Here is a 14,238-nt window from a genome sequence, read left to right on the forward strand (position 1 = left end):
TTCAGTGTAACAAAATACTTGAAAACTTTCCTGGTAACTTTTTTTGTATTAACAGTTAATTTGTTAAATAAGGCTTTATGGCAATTGAAATGACACACCCACTATAAGTGGAACACTTTCTCAAAGTAAGCTTTAGGCTATTGACCTTAATAGGACTAAACCAGATTAACATCCTGGTCCTGTTCTCATAGATGTGTATAGTTGTGATGATGAAAAAAGTGGATTTTACCGGTGTAGCTACAGCACCATCATACATGGAACAAGCTTGTGTTTCAATGCCACTGCAATCCCATTAATAGCTACAACATAAATTTGTGCAAGTAGAACTGTCTTTGTGTACCTGTTCAGTGTTTCTTCATAGGACTAGTGATCCCACAAGCCTACTAATACCCTTGTCATGCTGAAGAACCTCAGTTTTGTTTAGTTTTTGCTAGTCCTACTAACCCAAGATTTTATAAATAGAAATATGCTTGCAAAGCATGTGCTCTTAATATGAGCAGTAGCTTTTTCCACAAATGTGCCACATAATGTGACTCCTACAATTCTTTTCTTGCCAAACCCTCCCAGCTAGTACCCATGATGTGTAAGTCACTTCCCCCCACCCCAACGTAACACTATTGTGTGGCATTGCTGGTACAATAACCTTGAACCAGAATACCGTAATTTGCAGTGCCCTGTCACAACTCCTTAAGAAATCTCGATGGAAATACTTTCCAATGCACGTGATCACAGTAAAATAGACGCACATTATACTGGACTCCTAGGGGGAGGCAGTCTTATCTCGTAAAGATTCTTTGCAGCAATTCATATGTCATTTGTGAGGCAACCTGACTTTCAATGCAGTGATGAAAATCCGCATGACTTAAAATGTTTTGTTTCTGGAAAATCAGAACAATCCTTCTCTCTACTGTTTCCTTCTTAATATTTTTTGTGTATTTCAATACAGAACAACCATCACAACCTACACTTGTAAATCAAGCAACGATTTTGGAAACAGAACAGCTAAAAATGGTAAATGAGCATTTTCACTGCTTATATTTCCAATAACTGATTGATCTGGTTGGCTGTTTCCCACCTGAATCTGGTGTATTAAAACTTGTACGTGGGTGTGGGTGGGGGGGCCGCATTGGGTGAAGGAGTATGTAGCAAATGCTAGAGAGATTGCATTAAGTACACCGAAGGCCAAAGTGCACATTAAGGTGTAGTTTAATCTTAAAATGGATCTACAGGGGCAGGTGCTGACTGGGACCATTGCACTGGGGAGGGGATGACAGTTGCTTTAACCCATGCTTTCGCCCAGTCAAACCTAAGCTGTCCTGAGAAAGGCAGCATTTTGTCCTAATAGAGCTTCTATGAACCAGGGGGTGGTTTTGGTCAGCACAGAGGCCCAGGCTCAAGGAGCGGCCTCCCTGGAGTGAGGGGGTGGCTCCTCACCAGCACGCCCTGGGCGCATAGGCGAGGGGGAGCAGCCGCCGGCGCCTTTGGTGGGCACGGAAGGCGCCGCCTCGCTACCGCCGGGGAGGGAAGGCCAGGGCCGGCCAGCGAGCGCCTCAGAGCGCCGCCACTGCTGCAGCGAGGGTGTGTCCTTGAGCCCCCACCCCCTCGGAGCTGGTGGGGGGGTGGAGACCGGCGGCAGGAGGAGGAGGAAGTGGAGGCGGCGGAGAATAGAGGGCCAATGGAGCCCTGAAAGGCTGCAGGAGCCGCGGCGGTGGGGGCTCCGTCCTTTTTCCCCCCCTCCACCGCACCCCAACCCCAACCCCGGTCTGGGCGGGTACCTTGCAGGCGGAGTAGACGCCCAGCTTCTCAAGCTTCTTGGCGCGGGGCACGGAGCGTAGCTGCGCCTTCTTGCCCGAGATGCGAGCCAAGCCGGGGGCCTCCTCCTCCACTGCGCGAGCCGCACTCAAGGGACCAAAGAGCCACAGGCGGCTCACGAGCCGCGGTTTGCCGACCCCTGACCTAGAGGTTAGAATGTTGTACGAGGCCCAGGGAGACCCTGTTCATCATAAAACACAGTGGGTACTTTGTCTAGTCATGCTGTATCAGCCTAACCTACTCACAGCTAGGTTGTGAGGGTAAAATGGAGGAGGAAAGTACCAAGTAACCTCGTTGAAGGAAGGGCAAAAAAAATACAAACTACTGAATACATCTGTAAAACATATAGCAACTTGTCCCTAAATACTCTACGCTTATGGCTTTAATGGCACAACTGTACTACTCAATATATTTATTTTGTTTATAGATTTACTTAGTGCAGGATTTTAAAAATTAAGAATACAGCAAAAATCTAATTTCTTGATTTGAATTAAGTTAGGGTTGCCAAGTGCCCGGTGATGGCGGGTAAAATCCCGCCAATCCACCGGGCTGCCTGCCGGCCAGCTGATAACCAACAGGCACTGCGTGCACACACGCACATGCATCACTTTCGGATAAACCCAAAAGTGACGTGGATGCTCTGGCAATCTCAGATAAAACTCTACAGAAACTATAGAGTTTTGGCCGAGATTGCTAGAGCATCTGCGTCACACGGGGTGCACGCGCGCACCGCAGCCACAGCCCCAGAAAGCTCTTGCTGGTGGAGCTACAGGGCCTGGCAAGCCTAAATTAAGTTGAGAAATAGTTGGATAATCACACACAGTAATCCTTACTACTGTTCTAAAGCCATTTTTTCCAAAGGCAGATGTAACTAGCCAAATCAGGGAGAGTCACACTGGTGAGTGACACTTGAGACAATCAGTGAGGGGATTTTGTGCCTCTGTTCTTCAGTCCTGCCTTCACTTCTGATTTAGTACTTTAGTACTAAACCAGTTAGGGAGGACACATACTGTCACTTAGATATGTCTGACACATTAGTTATAAATGTGGATACAAATGAATAAGCCACGCCGTAACGTTTTTGTCTTTTTTTTTCTCAGTTGGGGGAATGTATTTCAAAAGAAGGTTATCCGGAGGGAAATCTTACATGGTACAAGAATGCAATAGTTTTGAAGCCTGTTGAAGGAGGTAAGTTTCAGATATGGTGTGTACATTCTGCTGAGGGGTGTGTGTATTTGTATGCCTTTACAAATCTGTTCCTGCTAATCCAGTTAGGTTATTTTTAGTAGTTTGTTGAAGCGTTCATAAGATTAGCACCTTAATCCTTTTAAACAAGGGTATAACTGGTATACCAAAAGTATTGACCAAATCCTGTTGCTGTTTTGTTATACATATTTTTATAGTAACTTCAGAAAACAAATTCAAAATAGTTCTTTTTAAAAATGTTATTTTGGAGGAATCTTATTGTGGTAATGGTCTCTCATGAACGTTTCTGCTCCTGGTGGTGTATAACAGCTACACCCAAATCTTAAACATTTGCTGTGGTACTACATATATATGTATTTCTTTCTCTCTTTGTTCATGCTACATATATTACAACCTGGCCACTGTTCTTTATTTTTAATGTCTGTTTAGACCTCGCAAGAACACACATATCACATATTTGCAAATAACAGGCTAAATACAGATGACAATAAAAACCATGCATTTTCCCCCAAAAGCTGTTGTCATAAATGAACAAACAAACGTGGATAAAGCAAGTGGACTCTACACCGTGATATCTTCTCTGGAATATATGCCAACAAAGGAAGACAAAAATGCACTTTTCTCCTGTACCATGACATATTATGGACCAACAGGACGAGAAACAATACGGTCAGAATCAGCAGTCTTCGATGTTCACTGTAAGTTAGTTAATACTTGTCTATGCAACATTAAACGCTTAGCATTTCAGGATCCTGTTACTATTCAGACACTATTCAGAGGAATTGTGGGGCAGTGGGAGAGCATCTGCTTGACCCAGCATCTTCAGTTAAAAGGAACAAGAAGTAGGTGATAGACCTCTGCCTGAGACCCTGGAGAGGTCTAGATAAACAGTAGGGACTTGGATGGACTAATTCAGTGTAAGGCAGCTTCACGTGTTCATGTATGTTTAGTGATAACATGTCACAGATCAGGGGTAAATATTGGTGATTAGCAGTTGAAGTTACTCTGGCTATTTAAGTAAGACCTGAGGATAGAAATGGCCTGTTATTTTTTAAAAAACTTTTTAAAAAGCAATAGAAAAAAGTGCTGTACATACAAGGGTTAAACATAAAAATACAAAACAAAACAAAGACCCTACTTAACAAACTGGCATAACTTTTGCATTTTTGGTTTCCAGATCAGATCAGTCTATTGTGCATCTTTCCCATTCCTTAAAACCATCAATGTAATCAGTTGATAAGTCTCTGAACCTTTTTGTGCCCGTTCTTGGGTGTGGAAGCTGTTACCTTGTTACAGTACCTCTCAAATACACTTTCAGCAGCTGTTGTGAGATGTAAAACAATGGAACATAGATTATTAGGAACCTTTGAAACATAGTTGAGCAGAAAAGCCTTGATTGTAAAGGAAAAATCAGATACGAAACCGGCCCTCATTTACATCAAAACAAGATTGCCGATATTTTTTAGCTCGTATACAAGTCCACTACATATGGTACAAATCAGCTCTAGGTGATTTATAGTACCAGCACTTATCAGGTAAGCTCCTATAAATTTTTGGTAATTTATGAGGCGAGAGGTACCATTGATGTAACATTTTCAAGAAATTCTCTTTAAATTTTGAAGACACCATAAACTTGAAACCATACATTAATATGCCCCTCCACATTTCATTGGGAATATCTCCTCCTACACCCTTTTCCATTTCATTTGAAAGTTTTGTTTATTTAGCAGATTTATATTGTGAACTACACTCAATGTTTTTTTCAAATAAATAACTATGATTGCCCATAGTGATTTTTTCCAGCTCCAAACATCCTCTTAAATTTAGACCATCACAGTTTTTTACTAAGAAATCCTAATCCTTCGATTACTTAAATGAGCAACTGTGTTGAAATTAATTACTGCGTTGTTCACAGTTACATTTTTAAATGTATCACAATCACAGGATTCCTATTTTTTTAGTGATTGAAGGTGGAAATTCTGTTTTTTATGTGATTCCTTGACCATTGAAGATATTGGGGAAACGTTGGGAGCCAAATCCTAAACAGAAATCAAATTACTGATTGTGAAATTATCCTTATTATATACCCAGCTCCTGGTGGACATACTAACCCAAGGAATTTTTTTCAGGGATATTATCACAAAACAATTTTATCAGTGGCAATCTCAGAGTCAGCAGACTGATTTTTAATCCATTTTCCAATCCATGCCAACTTTGCTTGCTTAACATTGGGGATAGTTAGGCCATCCCAGTTTGTTTTCAATTGAGCAACCTTCAATTTAACTCTTTGGTTTTGTTGTTGTTGTTGTTGTTTTAATCCCAGATAAACATATTTATTTCATTCTTCCAATCCTTTGAAGTTTTATTAGGGATCATAATAGGGACATTAAATAATAAGTAATAGCGTGCCTGTAATTATCACATTTGGGTTTCTAACATAAATAGCAACATCTTTTGTTCTTTTGTCTTCAGCAGTTGCTTATAAAGTACTAAGTCTTGGGTTTTCAATCAAGTTGATTTGAGAAAATCTAATATGAATTTCTTGAAGATAAACTAAATCTGCTTTCACCTTGTAGAGTTTATACTCCACACAGCAATGTTTATGCATCTCGTTTAAGCCATTAAAATTAACTGCATATCTATAATATATGTAGATAAATTCCTGTCATCCCAAGATCTATTTTGGAAATGATCTGACATTTTCATTTTTTTAAATATTAAATAATAGATCCCTCGCTTATTTTAAGGTTCCCTAAAGATTGAAATAAACTGGACAGAAGATGCTTTCTTGGTGTGTTTCATTACTCCTGTGACTTTTATGGTACAGAAAACATTGCAGCTAGGAATTACCTTCTGAATTAACAGCCTCTTTCATCCCACCCCAATATGTATCTAAGTACTCATGTTTACATACACACATAGAAAAGTAAATGTGTACAGTCCTCAAGTTACAGTGCTGGTTCAGGGCTTGTCCCATATTAGCTTTAAAGGAGAAAATTGCTTCTGTTGCTTTTTCAGAATTCATCATTTATAAACAGCTTTAATAATGAGTAAAGCAGAGATGTTTTAGCAAAGATAGGTGAAAGAAGCAAGAAAAGGATGCCAGCAAGTAGAAAACTACAATAGTCTGTATTTATGCCAGATCAATGAAAAGGCTTTTAATAGTGCATGTCCATTGATCTTAAAGAAGAGTGTAACTCTGGTTAGGCTGGTACTAGTATGGAAGAAAGATTGGATCTTGGGGGTATTGAAATGGTAGCAGAGCTTGGAGCAGCAGTATGAGAGGAGATGAAAAGTATGAGCTCTAAGAATTAAGGCCTGTGTTGGTTCTTGTAGGTTATCCGGGCTGTGTGACCGAGGTCTTGGTATTTTCTTTCCTGAAGTTTTGCCAGCAGCTGTGGCAGGCATCTGAAACGTCAGGAAAGAAAATACCAACACCACGGTCACACAGCCCAGATAACCTACAAGAAACAATGAACTCTGGCCGTGAAAGCCTTCGGCAATATTTTAAGGCCTGTGTGTTTGTTCTTTTTTTAAAAAAATATTTTATTAGTTTTATAGTGTTTGTTCTAATAACTGTGCAGTGGCATTGAAACTACAGTACAGATTGCTGTTTAAACATATTTCAGGATAGGTTTTTTTATTAGTATTTGGCTTATTGATTGCTAAAATTATAACAAAGCAAGTACAAAATGTCTAAAAGAAACCAGTGATAATAATATATTGTAAGATATATCAAGTGGAAATGATGAAAACCTTAATTTGAAATGTGAAAGGTAACTAGCTAGGTTTAGAGATGCTGAGAAGTAAAAGAAGTATAGATAGATTAACTCGTACCAAAGTATAAATTGTAACAGCACAATTCTTTTAAAGTGCAAAAATATCCTTTATTCAAACTGCTGTTCTGCAGTGCTGTAGAGTTCCTTTATCATGTTATAAGTTCTTAATAACTTCAGGCTCACTTGAGCACTCCAATAATTACTTTCATGGTACAACACACAGACCTCATTAAACAACTGTGACATGCTAGGGAACGGAAGAAGCTCAGTGACATGCCTAGGAAGTTTATGAGGCTTGTTGAAGAAAGAAAAATAAAATTTTCTCAAGTCTATGTTGAAAGCATCAGGAAACAAGAAGATATAAAGAGGAAAGGGACCAGTAAAAACTGCCAGGGAAAAATTAGGTGTTTATGCGCTTCAAATGAGATTAACTGCTGTCTTCAATTGCACTGATATGTCCTTTAAGGAATCAGCTGCATACATATTTGTTAGAGCCATACACTTATTTTATTTTTCATTGTTCCAGATTCTGCTGTTGAAAGAAAAGGGCACTGATGTCAGTAAAATTATACATGTTATATGAAAAAAGAGGCTGCTGGTATTTCAGTATGTCATGGAAGCTCTTCATAATTCAAAATGAAGATTTCAGTCAGTACCAGCAGAAATCTAGTTCTGAGTGTTATTCATAAAAGGTTGTGTGGCTAACCTTTTGGCTAACCTACGTTTGGCAAAAAATTTCCCTAGGTATGTGCTTTAGAAAGTCATCTTGTGTGGTACAATTGTTGTGACACATTCAGCCCAGAGGCAGGTGTCTTGATTGTATCACTGTAGCCCCAGGTAGCAATGGTCATTTTCAAGATCATGGCACACCAAAGCAACTGGTCACCAATTGTCATGCTGTTATGCCCCTGCCTTCTAGGAAACTTTTTTCCAACATTCCTGGCAGATAAAGAAGGGGGGTGGGTGGGAGGAGGATTTAGTGGGAGCCATCAGGATGCTTATATTGTGAGGACACCAGCAAAAGTTAAACAAATACCTGAGTGGCCAGAGAATGAGGAACCAGCCTAAAAGTGCTTGGTAAATTTACCTCCCATGAGGTAAATTATACTAATGTTTAGAAATAAACTCCCACCTTCCTCAAGCATGCTGTGGAAGTACACATCTTCCCTGCCTTGGTAAGCAAGATGAAATAACCTTGTCTGCTTGTGAGAACCAAGAAGGAGACCAGAGGTAACAAAAACAAGAACTTTATTTATTAACCTGGACGGGGAAGTGATGGGGTTGATGTTAAATATTAAAGTATATACACTTGTAACAGTGTGTGAGACTTAGACAAGAAACACTGTTTTCCAAACCTTAGTTAGGTTTTACTGGTGTTAATAACGCAGAGACCTCAGTCTGCTGCTTAGTTTACCACTGCCTAAGAAGATAGTTGGGAACCCATGCAACCCCCAGGCTCCCTGGCTGAGGGAATCCAAGGGCATCCTTGCATGGCATGGGCTGGCCCTTTAACAGCCCACTGCTGGGTCACAGCCTTGAGTTGGATGGGGAAACAAGAAGATGAGTCACAGCTGGGATGTGGGGGTAGCAGCCGCTTCCCATGGGAATTGTTCAGATGCCACAAGAGCTCCAGGGGGATGGAGCCCCCAAATGGGTTGGCCCCAGAATTAGCCAGGCAAAGGGAAGAAACCTGGCTCTTAACCTGCTGGCAGTCACACATTTACAAAAATTGTTTTCCACTACTTTCATGAACATGAGTGTTCTGTTTAGCATTTGAAAAGTTATCAGTATTCTGGATGGGAAAGAAAGAAATAGTATGCATTAAACAATGCCCTTTATCTTGTCTTTTTTAAAAAGAACACCCAAAGTAGAATATAGCCTATAGCTCAATTCTATTCAGCCTGACAGAAGATTATTACACTTATGACTTGGGTAACTGTGGTATGGGTGCTATTAAATCTATGAGATTTATCTTTTTGTATGCCACTGCGGTAATCAGCATATAGAAGTGCCTTCATCCAATTTCACTTTTCTTTACAAAGACACTTGTATAATATTAACTAATATTAATTCAATGATCTGATGGTATGTTTTGTGCATTACATTCAAATTTATAGGGCAATCCATTCAATGAAATTATACTACCTGTTGTTTTAGCAGAAATAATTATAGCAATTGATATGCCAGTTACAGATTTTTCCCTAAACTACTGCAGTATTTCCTGACAGTATATTCTAATGAGGATTAGTGATATACAAGTGATATCCATAAGGACAGTTTCCCCCTCTCACTCTTCCCTGTTTCCCCAACCCTCCTATAATTCATAATACTTTCCTCCCCCCCACCTTCTCATTACATGTTTTTACTCCGTAGCCAATCCTTTTTTTTTCTGTTTTCATGCAGTGTTAATCTTTTTTTTAAAAAAAAAATTTCCCTGCAAACCTGGGGTTACTTCCATGTTTGCACAAATATATAACCCTGTCTTTAGTTACATCCCATTGCTGGTTTTTTGACCTGCATGAGGGGGTCAATTTGAGGATTAGTCATACGTTAAGGGAATCCTAATTATCTTCACACTACAATTCTTCCATAAGGCAGCTTATTTCAACAATGATCATTTACACATACACAAAAAAAAAAAACTGTAGTGCATCATGCAGAGCTAATGTTTTATATAGTAGCTGGTTTGGTACTAAACATATTTAGTAAAAAGCTCATATCCTGCCAGAAATTTTGTTAGTCTTTAAGGTGCTACTGAACTCTTCCTGTTTTCTACTTCTATAGACAGACTAACACGGCCATCCATCGTGATCTCTCTCCCTCCCTCTGTCTGTATATTAACCCATATACCAGTTGTGTTCCTCTCATCAGCTCTTGTTGCTTCCCTACCACAGGAGTGTGCAGTCCTTCTCAGATAGCTCAGACTTTATTCAGTTGTGCCCCAGCCATGTAGAACAGGTTAGTTGAGGAGATCAGGATTATGCCATACTTTTTTTTTTTTTTTTTTTTTTTTTTAGGTAAAGCTGTCCTTGAGAGGGTATTTAAGAACCAAAGGAAGTATGATGGAAATAAAAGATTTCCATCAATCTGTAAATGGTAAAAGAGTTAATCCTCCAAGGTTCACCTATTTTTGTTAATCAAAACCAGACTCCATCGTTAGACATTTTAAAGTGAAAAAAGATTGTGTCCTTTTAAAAGTAGTCATTTCCCTTTTGAAAATGAGTCAAACCCAGTTTCAAACAGCAAAATTGAACAGGGATTGAAAGATTAAATTAAGGTAGTCAGTATGGAGCTCAAGACTTCAGGACATTCCCTATTGTTCCCATACACATTACACACAGAGACACACAAGTATCATGTTAAGTCCAGCACAGATCAATGTAATTGCATCACTCATTTAAAATTATATTTGCATACCATGAATTGCATTATTAATTTAATAAAATTATCATTATAGTAGTTATTAATTTAAACTGCGACTATAAAGAACTTTTAAGAACCTATGGTACTTCCCTTATGAGCACCAACCATAGTACTGTCACAATTACCTCATTACTCAGAGGTAGCATAATGACCGGTGACCAGTACATAGTCCATCTGTCTCCTACTTGTCATAATCTGCTAGGGCTACTAGGCCTCCCACTATGGCAATACGTCTCCTGCCAGCAGCCCTTGTTGCCTGACACCACTCCAAGCAGTGGCAGGAGAAAAACATATCATGTCATATGGTTTTACTATAGAGTTCCTAGAGCTACCCAATGTCAACTCTGGGTGTTCCCAGGAAGTGATGTTGTGATGTACATGATGCCATTTGCCTCATGTCCCTGTTCCCAAAGTTTCCACTGTCCCCCTACAATCTGCACAATAAATTACTTACACATGGTAGGTAATATACATGCAGTTATCACATATATTCCTATTTTATTCTTAACTGTCTCTTCCTCCACACTTCCGTTGCATAGTTCTACATAGCAAGTTCATCATTTGGTGGGGAAATATATGGTTTCTTCTGTCTGAATGTATTAAACAGCCCAATATAGTAACTAGAAAAAAAGATCATTCGCAGCAATACAAAATTAGTATGCAATTCAGAGACGCAATATGAGTTACATCTCCCATATTTTCTCTCGGCTCTGTTTCAAGACTTCTGGGTTAAATTATTATTGATCTTTGGAGCATGGCCACAGTTATTAGTGCTCACCCTGAGCTGCTCCAGGATAGCAACAAAATGAAACTTGATCGATTTGATTTAATTTCAGATGAAAACTTTATGTATGAACAAAGGAAGTTTGTGATCCTTCGTAAGCATAATTGCCACACACACCCATGTCCCTCAGAAAAAAACACTGAAAAATAAAGAATCTACGACTACTTAAATAGTCCAACAAAAGCACCTCTCAAAAAGAAAAAGGTGGTTACTTGCATATGAGTGTCTAAACAATAGTCTACAGTGGGTAGCCGTGTTAGTCTGTTTGCAGTAGTCAAAAAGGGCAAGAGTCCAGTAGCACCTTAAAGACTAACAAAAATATTTTCTGGTAGGGTATGAGCTTTCGTGAGCCACAGCTCACTTCTTCAGATACAGCTAGAATGTGAATCCATTGGTCTTTAAGTAGAGGAACAGTATGTAAATGTGAATAGCAGGCTTGATTGGATTAGGTGGGATATGCAAAAGAGTCTGTGATGTCCAGGGGAGAGATGGGTGTGGAGAAATCAGCATTGGTCATGGGCCATGAATGCAAGGTCTATATTCAGCCCAGGTAAATGCATTGACTTTAGTTTGAATATCAACTGTAATTCAGCAGTTTCTTTTAAACAATAGTCTGTTCCTATGGGTTCTTCTTCTTGCACTATAATGATACACGATACATAAATAAATGTAATCAAAGCAGGCCTATGATTATTTGCTGCTGCAAACTGTTATTTGGATCTTCTTTCTCCCCTACTGAAGTGGTAAGCTCAGCTCCTTTAGTTTGTTTGTAATCACTTTAACATTTACTGATTTTTCTTCATAACTAACAAATCTATGTTTATACAATTTCATAATGTCCACTGGTAACTTACCTTTTAAACAACCCATTTTAACTACATATAAGATACACAGTTGACTATGGAGCTTTCTAATTAAGAAGGAGATACTCTAGCACATTACCTGAAATATAATGAAGACAAGCCTAGAAATGCTTCTATAGATTTGGGGTCATCTTTTTCCTTTCTGGAGCCTATTAAGCCAGACCATTTTTGAGATCTCCACTTAGTAGCAGAGGGAGTTCACTCTGTTTTTACAAGGGAATTTTTTTTTGTGGCAAAATGTTGATGATTAGCCCTAGCTAGTCACTGCCTGACTAGCACAGCTGTCTTGAGTAACCAGGCAGTCTCTGGTACAGTAAGATATTAATGCCAGGGAAAATAGGGAGAGAAGATGAAAATGTCCTTAGGTACTGCAGAAGCCCTCTGTATCCAGTTTAATGCGCCTTTAAGTAGAAAAGCCAGATCTATGCTGCGCAGTTACATTTTGAAACAGCTCAAGACAAATAATTAACTCAAAAAGAGAGTACCGTATATACTCGGGTATAAGCCGACCCGAGTATAAGCCGACCCCCCAAATTTGAGGCCAGAAAAGGGAATTTCTTATTGACCCGCGTATAAGCCGAGGGTCAATAAGAAATTCCCTTTACCGGCAATGCTGCGCTCTAAAATGGCGGCCGCTATTTTAGAGCGCAGGGCCCCTGCCCCAGGTCGCCCTCCCGCCGGCCCCTCCAGGCCCCTGCCGGCAGGAGAAAGGCTCCCGGGCGAGGCTGCGAGCTGTAAGTTCCTCCCTCCCTCCTCCCTCCTCCCTCCTCCCTCCTCCCTCCTCCCCTCTCCTACTGTATTGACCCGTGTATAAGCCGAGTTCGGCTTTTTCAGCCCTTTTTTTGGGCTGAAAAACTCGGCTTATACACAAGTATATACGGTATCCTTTAAAAAAAAAGATGAATGGATATCATAGATTCCCTCTTCCCTTCCCACAAACCTCTGATCCAAGTTGTGACGGCACTTGCAATTTACCTTTTATAGACTGATGTTTCACAATTGTCTTAGTCATCAGTAATGCTGGAAAGTTGCTAGTTGTGGAAGAGGTCACTGCTTGCAAAGTTGTATGATTTGACAGATTAATAATGTACTTTTTAAAAATTTGTGAATGTTTTAATTGTTGTCTCTGATACCTATTGGCTTCTTTGACAGGGAGGCTGGAATTTGCAGGTTTATAATCCAGTTTCAACTGTCATCATTAAGAGTAGACTAAAATGACTTTATCATCTGTGCATTTTGTTTCAATTGAATAAGACATTCTCTGTGGTTGCCCTGCAATTAACTTCTAGAATTTGACCAAAGAGGAAGAGGAATAACTTTCTGTTGATAGAATATAATTTGTTGGTGAGGGTTAACCAAGTATGCTATTCTGATTGACTGTAGGTTTTATTCCCATATCTTTTGGGCAGTTGTTAGGGTTGAGCAAAGATCAATCAATCAATTTTTTACTAGTTCCGTAGGTTTGCTGTACCAGGTATTCCTTATAATTATGATCACTGTAGTTCTGTAAACTTCGTATGACTGTGCAACAAGGTGCATTTTGATATTTATAATAATCCATACTTCTGTGGTGATGATATATATCCAAATACATACCTATGTTGCACACCCTCTTCAGACACACCAAGAGAAAATGGATGAAAAGATCACATTTGCAGTTCCATTCTGTGACAGAAGAATCTTGGTTTAGAGCAACTTATTTGGGGTAGAAATTCAGCAGCCTCTTTAGCTATTATCCAAAGATTTTGGCATTCCGCAACGGGCTGTATGGAAACTACGTATATGTATGGCTGCTGACCAAATGAATGCCATCACTGATTTTGATATCACTAGTCTCCTGATTTGAAAGATGATAAGTGCTGTCTCTCTCAAACAATTTATTGGCACTGTTAGCATTGCATGAGCAGATTCATTGCAGGCAGGAGCCTAGAAGGAGGATGTACGGTTCTGCAATAGCATCACACAGGTTCTCTTACGGGGTTTTTTTGTTTTTGTTTTGTTTTTGTGGCTTATCCAGAAGAGAAACTATACACAGCCTCACATCTCTCACTTCATTGGGTTTTTTTTTTATTTTACTTTTTAAATAAAGGGACATGCTTTGTTTGTTAGGTTTTTGAATGACTACTACAGGAATTAAGATGCTCCGTACCTATAGTCTATTCTTGTGTTATCTAACTTGTTTTGTGTACATTATGACAAATAAGTGAATTAATGACTGTGTCTTCACAGATCCTACAGAGGAGGTTAGAATTCAAGTAGTTTCACAAAGAAATACCATTAAAGAAGGTGATAACATCACCCTGAGATGTTTGGGAAATGGTAATCCTCCACCTGAGGAATTTTTGTTTTATATTCCAGTAAGTATTGTCAA

General features: G+C 39.4%; 1 protein-coding gene across 1 annotated transcript in view; it reads left to right on the top strand.

The window, feature by feature from the left end:
- ALCAM (activated leukocyte cell adhesion molecule) overlaps window positions 1–14,238 on the top strand; it is a 172,202-nt gene that overhangs the window by 122,282 nt on the left and 35,682 nt on the right. Inside the window, exons 4-7 of the mRNA XM_056858330.1 lie at window positions 947–1,011; window positions 2,913–3,000; window positions 3,534–3,716; window positions 14,097–14,224. Coding sequence (XP_056714308.1) covers window positions 947–1,011; window positions 2,913–3,000; window positions 3,534–3,716; window positions 14,097–14,224 — 464 coding nt within the window. The remainder of the gene's footprint in view (window positions 1–946; window positions 1,012–2,912; window positions 3,001–3,533; window positions 3,717–14,096; window positions 14,225–14,238) is intronic.

Source organism: Euleptes europaea, chromosome 12 (assembly GCF_029931775.1).
Source record: "Euleptes europaea isolate rEulEur1 chromosome 12, rEulEur1.hap1, whole genome shotgun sequence".
NCBI classification, from domain to species: Eukaryota; Metazoa; Chordata; class Lepidosauria; order Squamata; family Sphaerodactylidae; genus Euleptes; species Euleptes europaea.